The sequence below is a fragment of the Somniosus microcephalus genome, chromosome 1 (genome assembly GCF_052327205.1).
Source record: "Somniosus microcephalus isolate GS21.2 chromosome 1, FLI_Smic_1.0, whole genome shotgun sequence".
Classification (NCBI taxonomy): domain Eukaryota; kingdom Metazoa; phylum Chordata; class Chondrichthyes; order Squaliformes; family Somniosidae; genus Somniosus; species Somniosus microcephalus.
In genome coordinates, this window is record NC_140987.1 from 378,368,473 (window position 1) to 378,384,072 (window position 15,600).

Below are 15,600 nucleotides of genomic sequence, written 5' to 3' on the forward strand. Positions count from 1 at the left end.
TGGCAAAGAGTCAGCACTATTTGCCAGATACAGGCAGCTGTCCGGGAGAAGTGGGCACAGTGTAAGTGGTGGCGATTGTACCTGCATCATAGGATGTTGCATTCAAAAAATATTCTAATAGTTCTTTGTGTCAGATAGATGCACACATGTAAATCCAAGGTGCTTTGGGATTTATTAAATATAACACATTTGTGCAGTGTTCTTGTGTATGCTTCATCATAGATGATTATTTAACAGATTTAAATATTTGCTTTGAAGACAGAAATAGTTATTGCTTACCTAGGCCATGCCTGTGAGTGGACATTGGTGGCATTATGGACCAGACCTTGGCTATTGGGTTGTAGCATTCAACAGTGTTGGATGTTTTTAATCCATCTCTCCCACCAACAACATACAGCTTATTGTCGATCACTGCCACGCCAAACTGCAGCCGTCTCCCATTCATCGTGCCTACTTGTATCCAGGTGTTTGTCCTGAGGTCATATTTTTCAACTGTTGTGGCACCTGTAGAAATATGTAATGGTACATCAGAGAAATGCTGACAATTTTTGATTGCAGGGTTGTAAACCTCAAAGTTATAAATTCAGTAGAATTATCAAGCCCTAGCTTTCAAAAGAATGAAATGACTCAAAGTTGCTGGTGAACCATAGCTGAGTTGCTTGCCTTCCAAATACTCTGTACTGCTACAAACATGTCTTTATTGTCTAAGGTAGTAATTCATACACAAAAATGCATTTATGGATGGATAAAGGACATTAGAGCTGAGGGGTGGTACAGTGGAACAAGATATAGGAATACCTTTCTGCAAACACAAGTGGCAGGATATGGGTTCTTGTCTGAAATTCCCTGCAGAAGGTCCTAATCTCAATTGTGGCCTATTGTGGAGACATAGAATGGCAGCCAAGGATTTGATCAGAAGGAATATGGGAGAAGAGGGCAAGGTCTCCCAAGTCACTGTCATGGACCTCCTGGAGGGTGACACTAGTTTTGGTGGAAACTGGGACTCCAGTTTCATCCCCTCAAATGAGGAAGGTTCATGAAAACTGCAGGAGAGGATGGAGGGAGAACATTAAAAACATTTAAAAAGAGCAGAGAGGAGGACTTTGTCCAGATTTCCGCTACCTTTTGTTTGACAAAGTGCTTACTAATTTCACTCCTAAATGGCCTAGCTATAAATTTAAGATCATGCCCTCTTGTTCTGGATTACCCTACCAGAGGAAATAGCTTCACTGCATCTACTCTATCGTATCCCAATGTGTGACAGGTAAGCATAAAGGCTGTCACCTACAAAATCACAAAGAATGGTATATCTCTTTACAAGTATGTTAATAATATTATCACCTTCAATACATGCTTCAAATGCCTGTTCAGTCTTACCCTTGGTAGTATCCATTCCTCCTACTGCATAAAGTGCTCCTACTGTAGACTTTCGAGGTTTGGTTCTGGGACTTTGCATCATGGGTCGTCGCTCTGGCAACAGATGATACCTCATAGCTTCCATAAGGAGTTTTTGACATTCCAGCTCATTAGCAAACATTGGATTGTTTTCCAAATCGGCCAAAAGCTATTAAAAATAGAACTCATCAGTCATCATTTGTCCACATAACAGTCATTACACTTCAAAAAGTGTTTCATTGTGTATTTTGAGATAATTCCACGTGAAAAATCCTACATAAGTGCAAGTATTATTGTTTAGAGATGTTCATATTAGTTTTGGCAATTTAGCAGCTAAAGGTATGTGATTGAATCTCGGGGCCCGATTTTAAATTCAGCAGGTTTAGGGATCTTTAGTAACAGTGTGAGTCAGAAATTTGCCCACTGCTCCTGAAATGAGACCTGGGCGATTTTTAAATCCTGCCAGCCAGCTTCCCACCTGTTCCAGTTGGGAAGTCGTCGGGAAGCGATGGAAAATTATGCAGCCGGATGCCCCGTCAACACCAGGTGGGCAGCGGGACCAGCTGTAGAGCCATCTTGCGGGGTTCTAGATATCGGTATGGGGAGGGGGCAAGGCAGTAGCAGGAGAGACCTAATCTTGCCTTGTGGGGCCCAGAGGAGGACTCCTGCTCCTCCTGGCCCCACAAGGAAAGTAATAAAGAACTTACCTGTTAGTGCCTCTTCAAGCCCCACCCAGATTGTCAGGTTAAAATTGAGTTTAATCCCAATGACGTCATCAGGATCCAACATGCATATGTAAAAAAGGATCCTGCCAGCTTTGGGCGGGTATGTTTGCCACCTGCTCTAAAGGAGATTAAAATTGGAAATGGTCAGCTCCCAGCGACTCCAGGACAGGACATGTAACATGGCACATTTAGCACCCTGTTTCCGTCGGGTGGGTAAGGTTAAAATCGCCCTTGAGATTTCATCAGAAACAAATAAAAGATTAAGTACTGGTATTGAGAATATTACATGAAATATTTCAATAAAGGTAATATTATATTGATGTAGTAGCAAACTCCTATTAAATACTGTATGGAAAAGTCTGTGGACCCAAATTGCTATCCATTTACCTGTGGGGAGAGTAAAGGTAGTCTGATGTAAGACAGGAGCATTGCAAGATCCTGTTGTCTCTTCTGTAAATCGTGTTTTACCCACATCATCAAGGCTTGGAATATGGTCTCCTCATCAGGAACATTAATGTCATCACTAGCAAGGAGCTTCTCAATCTCACTGGCAGGAAGCAGAAGGAACTCCTGGTTCTTAATCACTTCCATGAAATGTTCCTGCACAGCAATTCAATGAAACACTGATTGGTGACAGCAAATATTTTTTGGCATGATGTATTGATGAAATTGTAAGATTCTCTTTACGCGCATAAAATAAAACATGAGTTGGCCAGGAATTTCCTGTTTGAGCACTATGATAAGTTTTACTGAACATTGCTTCAATTTCTCAAGTGTTAGTCCAGGATTTTATTGATTTCCAGAGCTACAACACAAAGTGCACTAAAACGACCTCACAGTGGCCCGTCCAATGCATGACCGGATCAATCAGCATAGACAATATCAGCTAATAGCACTAAGCGGTAATTTAAACCTCTGCAGAAGATCCCAGGGAAGATGTATACTGTGCAATTTTGATGTGCAATGGAGGCTTTAAGGTGAAAACAACACAGGTTTAATGATCCGGCAATTGAAATGCTTCTTGAGGGAGTGAGCAAGAAAAAAAGAAAGACTTGCAGTTATATAGCGCCGTTCACAACCATCGGATTTTTCAAAGTGAGAAAGAATTTATGATAGGGATGGCTACACCCCCACTCCATAGCCAAGTGCCTGAGTTCCACAAGTATGGGGCAAAATAACTGATCAGTTAAATCCTATCTCCTGAAGTCACAGTGCCTAGGACGATGTAAGGAAGTAGATGTCAGATCTGAAGAAAGTTGCTCAGAGAAGCCAGAGTGCTTTTATACACAATAGTGGCATAGTGGTTAGCACTGTTGCCTCACAGCGCCAGGGACCCGGGTTCGAATCCGGCCTCGGGTGGCTGTCTGTGTGGAGTTTGCACATTCTCCCCGTGTTTGCGTGGGTTTCCTCCGGGTGCTCCGGTTTCCTCCCACAGTCCAAAGATGTGCGGGTTAGGTTGATTGGCTATGATAAATTGACCCTTAGTGTTAGGGGGATTAAATACGTGGGGTTACGGGGATAGGGTGGGATATGTGTTGGTGTAGGGGTTACGGGGATCGGGTGGGATATGTGTCGGTGCAGGCTCGATGGGCCGAAATGGCCTCTATCTGCATTGTGGGGTTTCTGTGATTTCTGTGAAGCACCTGCCGCAGGTAGACATAGAAGAAAGTCTGTCCAGCTGCATGTTTTAATGGTTTTTTTTCTGCTAACCAGCAAGTAGAGTTAACCATTGCAGTGCTGGCATGAGAAAACCAGCACTATGAATGATTAGCATGGGTAGAAATATTTCAGTATGGGAGAATAACAGGAACTGCACTTCTCAATTTGTGTGCCAGCAAGAATTCTTTAATAGGGGTTCACACAAGGAATGGTTGGCACCACAACTGGCCTACAATTAACTAGTTGTTCATCTCATCACTGTTTATAGAATGTTGCTGGCACAGAATGGCTGCCTATCGTTCCTAGCGAACAGTCACTGCACTGTGAAGCGCATTGAGACATTAATATGTGTTGATGGTTCTATATATCCAGATATCATAAACACCAATATAATTTTACTTATCCTTGAGAAACATCTGCTTTTGATTTTTTGACCGATTTGATTGAATAGCCAAGTCAATTTGCCAATGGATGAACGAAGATGTACACAGAGACAAACATATGCAACAGTTATTTCATTTTACTGCATTGGATTAGAATCATTTATATGCAAGAGTTCAAATGGTAGGCCTTAAATCTTGATAATGACCAGAGATTAACCAAAAGCTCTGCTGCATGTCTGTGAGAACCAAACACTGAAATATTTTCATGTGCGGTTGCCTTTAACTAGGTGATGCTATAAAAAAAGCCAATAACATTTTGGATTTTATTAATTGGGGTATAGAGCACAAGAATAAAGAAGTAATGATACATTTCTACTAAACATTGGTTAAGCCACAGTTGGAATACAGTGTGGAATCTGGGCATCCCATTATATAAAAGATATAGAGAGCATATACGATAGCAGTAATGCCAACCCCACCCTCTCATAAATCATGAGACAAATTCTTAAAAATCATGAAATTTGGTAAGAAATCATGAGGTTTTTGTTTATAAGGCTTTATTTAATATCTAACAGGTCACAGCTCTTTACAAAAACTATTCCCGGAATGTTGCCTACCTGGGCAGGTCTGGTGTGGCTGGTGTCCGTGGCGGGTCCCGACCCAACTACTGGCTCCATCCCCCTGTTTCTCTCTCCATGGATGCTTCCTGTCCTGCTGAGTATTTCCAGCATTTTCTGTTGTTATTCACCTTAATGGGGCCTATTAAGCCCACCCAGCACATTACCCGGCCCAATTAGATGGAGTGGGTCTGGTGACGTCATTCATGATGCGTTTTCAGCCTAGATCCTTAAAGGGACCCTGGCCGCATTACATTTGAAGTTTAATCTAACAAAGTGGGTGTTGAATCTTTACTCTACAATAATATAATTAAAGTTATATATGAGTGACAAGGAAATACTTAAATAATATCATTAAGTAATATGGCACCATCTACAAATATGATCAAGAACATAATTTAAAAAGTACATAATTGGGAAGTTATTGGTGCTTTAGTCACAAATCTATAGACTTTTGTATCAGTAACTGGTACAAAAACAAAAGATGTGTGTGTACAGGTAATATATAAAATTAAGCACATTTTAAATGTAATTTTAAAGGGGTGGATTTACAATCTTATGCAAGTTCAGGGGAAGAGCTGCAGAAACCCTGTCAAACAGTGTAAGTGGTGCTTATGTGCTTCTGGGGTTTCTGCAAGCTCTTCCATTGAAGTTAACAATGGACAAGTGAGAGAACCTCTGCAGGAATTCACCCCAAAGTCTCAGACTGAAAAATTAAATTAGTCATATTCAGGGACTGAAAGCAAATTGAACCAGTGGAATGAGTGATGAGACTGAAATTGTTATTGTTGATGACTTGATTTAATGTGTAACTGGACAATCACAGTATACTGTGAGAAAAACCTGACCAGAAACAACACAAAAATGTATTTAAATGGTATATGTCATTTTTTTTATAGTGCAGATCAATTCACTGCAATTACTGTTGAGTTGGAAGGCAACAGCTGAGAATGGCCAGTGAAAAATTTATTCCCCTCACCATCCAGGATAGGAGGGGAACCTTCAGCACTCACATCCCTTCAGGAATTTCTGAATTAACATTTACCAGTAGCTTTTCAAGTAGAACATAATCTCCATCAGTCTGTTAGCTGATGCAATCAACATGGTTTTATTTTGGTTTGTTTCCCATGCTGTCAAGTAATCAGCTAGAACAATGGCCACGGAACTCCCGCCTCAGGTTGACATATGTGGTTCCCAAGCTGCATGAATCCCGTGGCCATGCAGGGAAATTTAAAAAGTAAGTGGAAAAAAAGCTCTCAAATGCCTGTAAACTACCTGATAATTATCTCAATTGGGTTGCCCGCCACTGCCGGTTAGATCAGCTCCGCGATGACATACGCCTGGGGGAAAGGCGCGTGGGAGCGAGATGACAGCAGGTTCACGACCCACTGTCAAAAGTAACAACTATCCCACCCGACCCGCCACCGATCTCACCCGCTACCACCCCGGAAAATTCAGCCCTATATTACTGCATCTGAAAATGCTTTACAAAAACTTTTTTAAAATCCTAACCATTATCACCACCCTTCCCGAGTTGCGGTAAATTTTCATTAAAAATTGCGTGTCTCGCGATTAAAGCGCAAGAGTTGGCATTACTGTTAATTCCTATTCTTACTACCATCTCAGGTTCATTTACCCAATGAGCAATCAGGGAGGCCTATATGGTCTCTGTTAAAATAAAAAACAGAAAAGGCTGGAACTACTCAGCAGGTCAGGCAACATCTGTGAAGAGAGAAACAGAGTTAACGGGCTTGAATTTCCAAGCCCCTTGGAGGTGGGAGTGGTGGGAAAATTGCAGAATCAGGGGCAGGAACCCATCCCGCCCCCAACCCACCTCCGTGCCAATGTCCCAGGAGGCGGGAATCCGGTAGTTAACAGGCAGTTTTTTGCCTAATCCCTATTTTTAACCCTGAAGTGTGGGCTTCCCGACGGCTCCGAACCATGCCAAATTAGCGAGGCGGGCCGTCGGTCTGCAGGGGTTGGAGGGGTCAAGATGTCCGTTGTGCAGGTGAGTGATGGGTGCATGTGTGCAGAGGTAAGCGTGTGAGGTAATAAGTTTTACTTGCCTTTACTTTCTCCTGCAGGCGTCCTTCCTTCAGTTCATGGGAGTCCCTCAGTTCACTGGCACAGAAAGCAGAATGGCCGCTGAAATGTCAAAAGCTGCAGCCTCTGCTTTCTGGTCTGGAGAGATCTCTAACTGAGTCTGAGTAGAAGGACTCAAGTTAGAAGACAGATTGTCAGTGTTTGACAGCTTCACAGAGCTATCAAACGTTGATTTTTCATCTGTCAAAAGCTCTTGACAGATGAAATGTCAATCACTGATGCCACCAGTAACCAGGTGTCCCTTAATTGGCCTGCTAAGCCCGCTGGGCGGGCTTAACAAGTCAATCAAGGGAAAATAGCGTGGGTTGGCCACAAGTCGATGGAGGTGGGACTACAACCCAAAAAGTGGGAGTCCCGCCTCCATCACGTCCCCATTGACAAAATCCAGCCCAACGTTTCAGGTCAATGACCCTTCATCAGAACTGGAAAAAGTTGGAGATGTAACAGATTTTTAAGCAAGTGCAGGGGCAGGGAAAAGAGGGAGGAGAGGAAAGAACAAAAGGGAAGGTCTGTGATAGAGTGGAAGGCAGGAGAGATTAAAAGACAAAAGGGATGATGGTGCAAGGCAAAAGGAGGTGGTAATGGGACAAGTTAAGAAACAAAATATGACTCTAGATGAGGTGTAAATGGCACTGACAGAATCACCAACAGCTGCCATGTGAAAAAAAATAGGGGCAGAGGTTATGGTCTGAAATTGTTGAACTCGATGTTGAGTCCAGAAGGCTGTAAAGTGCATAATCGAAAGATGAGGTGCTGTTCCTCGAGCTTCGTTGGAACAGTGTAAGAGGCTGAGGGCGGAGAGGTCAGAGTGGGAGTGGAGTGGAGAATTAAAGTGACAGGATACCAGAAGCTTGGGGTCACGCTTACGGACTGAACGGAGGTGTTCCGCAAAGCGGTCACCCAATCTGCGTTTGGTCTCCCCAATGTAGAGGAGACTGCATCATGAGCAGCAAATACACTGTACTAAATTGCAAGAAGTACAAGTAAATCGCTGTTTCACTTGGAAGGAGTGTTTGGGGCCCTGGACAGTGGTAAGGGAAGAGATAAAAGGGCAGGTGTTGCATCTCCTTTGCTTGTACGGGAAGGTGCCATGGGAAGGGGAAGGGGTGTTGGGGGTGATTGAGGAGTACACCAGGGTGTCATGGAGGGAGTGGTCCCTTCGGAATGCTGAAAGAGGAGGGGAGGGGAAGATGTGTTTGGTGGTGGGATCACACTGGAGGTGACGGAACATGGAGGCTGGTGGGGAAAAGGTGAGTACAAGGGGAACCCTGTCGTGGTTCTGGGAGGGATGGGAAGAGGTGAGAGCAGACGTGCAGGAAATGGAACGGACAAGGTCAAGGGCCATGTCAACCACAGTAGAGGAGAATCCTCGGTTGAAGAAAAAGGAAGACATATCGGAAGCACTAGTATGGAAGGTGGCATCGTCAGATCAGATGCGATGGAGACAGAGAAACTGGGAGAATGATATAGAGTCTTTACAGGAAGCGGGGTGGAAGGAAGTGTAGTCCAAATAGCTGTGGGAGTCAGTGGGCTTATAGTGAATGTTTGTCACTAGCCTATCCCCAGAAATGGAGACAGAGAAGTCAAAGAAGGGAAGGGAAGGGTCGGAAATGGACCACGTGAAGGTGAGGGAAGGGTGGAAATTGGAAGCAAAGTGAATGAAATTTTCTAGTTCAGGACAAGAGCAGGAAACGGAACCAATACAGTCATCAATATGCCAGAAAAAGAGGTGAGGGAGGGTACCTGAGTAGGACTAGAACAAAGAATGTTCCACATATCCCACGAAAAGGCAGGCATAGCTAGGCTCCATGTGGGTTCCCATAGCAACACCTTTAATTTGGAGGAAGTGAGTGGAGTCAAAGGAGAAGTTGTTCAATGTGAGAACAATTTCAGCCAGGCGGAGGAGGGTGCTGGTGGAAGGCGCCTGGTTGGCCTCTGTTCAAGTAAGAAGTGGCGCGCCCACAGGACGTCCTGGTGGGGATGGAGGTGTAGAGGGATTGGATGTCCATAGTGAAAAGGAGATGGTTGGGGCCAGGAAACTGTTAAAGTGGCGGAGGGCGTCAGAAGAGTCGCGGATGTAGGTGGGAAGAGTCTGGACAGGGGGAGAAAAAAGAGTCGAGATAGGAAGAAATCAGTTCAGTGGGGCAAGAACAGGCTGAAAAGATGGATCTACCAGGGCAGTCCTGTTTGTGGATCTTGGGAAGGAGGTAGAAGCGGGCTGTGCGGGTTTAGGGAACTATGAGGTTGACAGCCATGGAGGGAAGATCTCCAGAGGAGATGAGGTCAGTGACAGTCTTGGAAACAATGGCTTGATGTTTGTTAGTGAGGGCATGGTCCAGGGGGAGGTAGGAGGAGGTGTCAGAGAGTTGACGTTCAGCCTCCACAAGGTAGAGGTCAGTTCGCCAAACAACAGTGCCACCCTTGTCAGCAGGTTTAATGACAATGTTGGAGTTGGATCTGAGAGAATGGAGTGCTGCAAGTTCAGAGGGAGGTAGGATGGAGTGAGGGAGTGGAGCAGAGAAATTGAGACGATCGATGTCACGCTGGCAGTTTGCAATGAAAAGATCTAGAGAGGTTAAGAGGCCAGAGGGAAGGGTCCAGGTAGAACGAGAATTCTGAAAATGAGAGAAAGGGTCATCTGTGTGGGGGGGAAAACTCCTGGCCAAAGAAGTGGAACGAAGATGAAGGCGACGGAAAAAGTGCTCAACGTCATGCCGAGCTCGAAATTCATTGAGATGAGGGCGTAAGGGAATGAAACTCAGGCCTTTGCTGAGGACTGATCATTCGGGGTCAGAGAGGGGTCTCTGTTAATATGCATTAACAGCAAAACCTGATATTCAGTGAGGAAAAGAAGTATTGTTGTATCATGCAACTGTCAGGATGGTAGAAAGCGATCTGGATAGACTTTGGTCTTTCTACGTCTAGCAATTCCTATGTATCTGAGAGGAGACATTATAGAGGTATACAATATAGTTAAGAGAATGGAAAAACCTGCAATTCTCTTCTCCCTTCCTCGATGATGCAAACTGCAGACATTACCCCAGACCAGACTCCCCCCGTGGCCTAGGTTGGAACTGCAGCACCTGGCACAGTGTGGGGAGCCACACAGGGTGGCCAGGCCCCCGTGGTCAAGCCCATAAGCCTTCACCGCAATTTAAAATGAGCTGAATAACCCAGAACTAAATGGCTGCCAAACCGGGCGGCAGCAGCAGCAACAGTGCCTCCTCACACTCCCATCCCCGCTTACCTGAAGGTAGCAGGCCAAGTAGATAAGATGGTTAAGAAGGCATAAGGAATGCTTGCCTTTATTAGCCATGGCATAGAATACAAGAGCAGAGGGTTATGCATCAACTCTATAAAACACTAGTTAGGCCTCAGCTAGAGTACTGCGTGCAGTTCTGGTCACCACATTACAGGAAAGATGTGATTGCACTAGGGAGGGTACAGAGGAGATTTACAAGGATGTTGCTGGGAGTCGAGAATCTTAGCTATGAGGAAAGACTGGATAGGCTGGGTCTGTTTTCCTTGGAACAGAGGAGGCTGAGGGGAGACCTTATTGAGGTGTATTAAAATTATGAGGGGCATAGATAAAGTGGATAGAAAGGACCTATTTCCCTTAGCAGAGGGGTCAAAAACCAGGGGGCATAGATTTAAAGTAATTGGGGAAAGGTTTAGAGGGGATTTGAGGGGAAATTTCTTCTCTCAGAGGATTGTGGGGGTCTGGAACTCACTGCCTGAAAGGGTGGTAGAGGCAGGAACCCTAACCACATTTAAAAAGTACTTGGATGTGCACTTGGGATGCTCTAACCTGCAGGGCTACGGACCAAGAGCTGGGAAGTGGGATTAGGCTGGATAGCTCTTTGTTGGCTGGTGCGGACGCGATGGGCCAAAATAGCCTCCTTCCGTGCTGTAACTTTCTATGGTTCTGTGATATCTCCTACTCCAGCCCAAGGCTGTGGCCCAAGTCCAGGCCCATCCCCGGCTCCCGCAGCTTCCCTGGCCACCGACAGCCAGAGCAGACGGGCCTTGGCCAGGAACCAGTCCCGCTCACTACCGACCACTACTTGGCTCCTCATCAGCGCCAGCAGAGACCGAGCCAACATGCAACGTCAGCATGGAACCCACCGCACCATGGCAACCTCGGCTCCCGTTCCCGAGGCAACTGGTGACTGACAGGTGGTAGCTGGCACGCGCCGCTCACCCTTCCTCAGAGTCACTTCCGCAATCATTAGGGTGTTGCATTTTGCAGCAGCGGGAATTGGTGCGAAGCAGTGCATTGCAGCAAATGCAGTTCTCGCCGAGCCGGACTTGCACGACTCCAGACAGTGTTATGACGAGAATGGAACTAAATCTCCCAGCATGCCCAGCGACTTGGACTCCTCCGCATAGTGTGTGGCAGAGTGCGCACTTCCGGTTTGCTTAGCCGGTCAACAATATTGCAGACGAAGTTTAAAATTGTGAGTTTTTTGAGGTCGCTCGCGAATTGGGCTGAATTTTCATTAAAAAGCATATGTCTCGCGATTAAATCGCAAGAGTTGGCATTACTGCTACAGGTTCACCTGTATGAAGCCAAGGATGGTAAACTATTGTTATAAAGAGAGGCTTGGGACTGCTTTTACTGGAGCAGATGAGGTGAAGAGGAGATTTGATGGAGGTTCTTAAAATTATGAAGGTTTTGATGAGGATATGTGTATTTTAATCCTTGTCTTGTATATGGTGTTGACTGCACCTAATTTAGAACAAATAGCAATTATTAAGTTATTATTTCAGCTCATTGTTATTTATCTGCTATCCATTTCTTTATGTTTCATGTTCACTGGAACCCCAAGTGTGACAAACACAGGAGAGAGTAGGGAAGGAAATCCAGTGCAAGGCTGTATGAGTAAAGGAACAAATTTGGGAAATGTTGGATTTAAAATCCGAGACAGTCCAGTAACAAAGAAAGCAGAGCAGATGTAGGGAAAGAATATAGTTCAACAGGTCAAATACAGAGAAGGAGATTTAAAATTGGACAAACAGATCTACATTATGATTTCTCTGAGCATTCAATCCAGTTTACTGGATGTTAATATTGAACTCAATAAATAAACAGTAGAAACTGCTTTGCAGTGATGCAAAAGTCATAGTATACCTGCAAGGCTAGACTTGTGTGTTGTGCTCACAGATTAATAGATATGGTTACATGGTAAGTGCGATTGACTGTATTAGTAAATGGTACTTTAAATCATTAACCTTGAATGGCACAACAAAAACTCAGAAATAACTAAAGGTATGTATTGTTTAAATGGCACTGATTAGTATCGGAGTACATCAAAACGATTTCAAGTCACAAAAGCAAGTAAGTTATACACAAGCTGAGCAAAAATCAATGGCAGGGTTAAGTATGGAAATATTTTATGCCTTAACTATTGAGCAGTGCTTGGCTGCGACCTTTCCTTCTGATAAATAATAGAAGTGAGTATGTGTCAGCAGCATTTTATTTGGTTTCTTTAACAAGTTTCTAAATTACAGTCAAGAAACGTAGATTTGATATCTGGGCCAGAATGAATTCAGACAGCATTATTTCTAATTCCCACTTCACTTATTATTTGGGTGATTAGACGCCTTTGTTATTCTGCAGTGTTGAATTCCTGGCCCATATTGTGAAGAAGAAATCTTTACAGTAAGATTTGGCTTTTATAAACCAACTGTGACATACATTCAGATTACAATCTGCACTGGTCTTGATAAACCCTCGAATGAGAATTTCAAAGTCAACATCAATCTATTTTCCATAGAACTGTGTTAGTTATTCAGAGTGTACTCCCAGCAGAAATTTGCAATATGTCACTGGGAATGTTCATTGTTAAGGTTGTGGAGACCCAAAAAAGCATTGGATATCAAAGTCTTCAACTTCTTCCAGACAAACTTCTGAACACAGTTATGTTTATAGACCAGAATATATTTCATAATAATTACTAACAATAATACAAGCCAGTAACTGCAACAGCACTTAATCTTCCATTTCTCTCTCTCTCTCTTTGTCTACAAAACATTCTAAGCTTTGCCTTGTGTATCCAACTCCCTCTTATCCCAGGGGTAGGAAGAGCTACAGCTTCACCTTTCCACAGCCGATCACCTCAGAATCCTTACAAAATCCATTCTCACTGTCCACATACACAAATTTTTGATCTGTTTCTATGCAGACATTGTAATTGTGCCTGAAATCACTAGTGATGTGTACAAGGCATAAAAGGCCTGTATAAAAGACAGTGCCCTGACTCCTTGCTTACAGTGGCCAAAAGAATGTGGGGCAGGTCATTTGGATTCACACTTCTGCACCTCCTAAAGGCTGTTTTAAGAGAGCCATTGGAAAAAAAGAAAGACTTGCATTTATAAAATGTCTTATCATGTCTCTCAGAAATGTCTCAAAACACATTCAATATTATAAAGTTGAAATACAGTGACTATTTTTATGTAGGCAAAAGTGCCCACATTTTTGCACAGCAAGATCCCAACAATGAAATGAATGATCATTGTTTTTGGGTGGTGTCGGTTAAAGGAGAAATGTTGGCCAGAACACTGGGAGAACGCCACAATGTTCTTTGAATAGTGCCGCCATGGATTCTTAAACATCACCATGAACCACAGAAAAGGCAGATGGTTTCTTGCTTTAACATCTGAAAGCCGGGAGGAAACGAGTCTGGAAGTAGTTGCCCCACTCTTGCCCTTTTCTGTGAATTGCAGAATGGGAAACAATCTTCTTTGGCTTAAATGGTGCAAAAGCACATTTTAATAAAGTTTCTTAGAAACAGTCACGGGACTAAGGGCTCCATTTATCCATTCCTTCTGTTAACGCAACAAGAAGTTACCCAATCTCAATGACATCGTGATTTGACTATCTCTGGGGGCTAAATTGAGATCACGATTTCGGCATTACAGAAGACCAAATGGTAAAGACTTTATCTCCACTTTCTCACATATGAAAGTGTCACCATATGATATGGTTTATGGTGCTGGACTATCGACCCAAAGGTCATAAGTTCAAATCCCACCATGGCAAATTAAATTCAATAAGTAAGGTAATTGGTAGCTAGCGCCACCTGTTGGATTGCCATAAACATGCAATGGTTCACGAATGTCCATCAGAAAAGCAATCCTGCTACCCATATCTAATCTGACCTACATATGACTCCAGCGTAAGTTTACCAGAATGATACCCAGACTCCAGGGGTGAAATTATGAGGTGAGATTACACAAACTAGGGTTATATTCCCTGGAATTTTGAAGGCTAAGGGGTGATTTGATTGAAATTTTTAGTATATTAAGGGGAACAGATAGGATACATAGAGATAAACTATTTTCATTGGTTGGGGAGTCTAGGTCTAGGGGGTATAGTTGAAAAATTAGAGCCAGACCTTTCAGGAGTGAAATTAGGAAACACTTCTACACACAAAGGGTGGTGGAAGTTTGGAATTCTCTTCTGCAAATGACAATTGACGCTAGGTCAATTGTTAATTTTAAATCTGAGATTGATAGATTTTTGTTAACCAAAGGTATTAAGGGATATGGGGCAAAGGCCGGTAAATGGCATTAGGCCACAGATCTGCCATGATCTCATTGAATGGCGAAACAGACTCGAGGGGCTAAATGGCCTACTCCTCTTCCTATGTTCCTAGTCCCATACTGTGTAAATGTTTCTTACATAAGAACATAAGAAATAGGAGCAGGAGCAGGCCATTTGGCCCCTCGAGCCTGCTCCACCATTTAATGAGATAATGGCTGATCCGATTTTAGCCTCAACTCCACTTTCCTGCCCGCTCCCCATAACCCTTGACTCCCCTGTTGCTCAAAAATCTGTCCATCTCAGCCTTGAATATATTCAATGACTCAGCCTCCACAGCTCTCTGGGGTAAAGAATTCCAAAGATTCATGACCCTCTGAGAGAAGAAATTCCTCCTCATTTCTGTTTTAATGGGTGCCCCCTTATTCTGAGATTATGCTCCCTAGTTCTAGATTCCTCCACAAGGGGCAACATCCTCTCGGCATCTACCCTGTCAAGCCCCCTCAGAATCTTATATGTTTCAATAAGATCACCTCTCATTCTTCTAAGCTCCGATGAGTATAGGCCCAACCTGCTCAAAAGACAACCCTTCCATCCCAGGAATCAACCTAGTGAAGCTTCTCTGAACTGCCTCCAATACAAGTATATCCCTCCTTAAATAAGGAGACCAAAATTGTACGCAGTACTCTAGGTGTGGTTTCACCAGCGCCCTGTACAGTTGTAGCAAAACTTCCCTACTTTTATACTCCATCCCCCTTGAAATAAAGGGCAACATTCCATTTGCTTTCCTAATTACTTGCTGCACCAAAAGTTAACTTTTTATGTTTCGTGTACGAGGACACCCAAATCCCTCTGTACCGCCGCATTCTGCATACTTTCTTCATTTAAATAATATTTTTCTTTTCTATTCTTCCTTTCACATTTCTTTATGTCCTCAGTGGTCTACGAAGATAACTCAGTTGTAAAAACCACCATTAATTTCTCAGAGCATTTAGGGGAAGCCAATAAATGTAGCCTTGCTAGTGTTGACCATATCCCAGGAACCAATTAAACAAAGACCGGGATTTTACTTACCTCGGCGGGTCAGTGGCTGACGATGTTGGTGGTGGGTCCCGACCCCGCTGATGGCTCCAGCCCGCTCTGGAAAATGAATTTCCCTTGATGGGGCTTGTTAA

At 43.7% G+C, this 15,600-nt stretch overlaps 1 protein-coding gene across 1 annotated transcript in view; it reads right to left on the reverse strand.

Moving 5' to 3' along the window:
• The window catches only part of klhl4 (kelch-like family member 4), a 288,626-nt gene that overhangs the window by 79,480 nt on the left and 193,546 nt on the right, over positions 1–15,600 (reverse strand). Inside the window, exons 5-7 of the mRNA XM_085996076.1 lie at positions 2,508–2,720; positions 1,378–1,564; positions 280–504 (exon numbers count right to left, since the gene is read on the reverse strand). Of these exons, the coding sequence (XP_085852202.1) occupies positions 280–504; positions 1,378–1,564; positions 2,508–2,720 (625 nt within the window). The remainder of the gene's footprint in view (positions 1–279; positions 505–1,377; positions 1,565–2,507; positions 2,721–15,600) is intronic.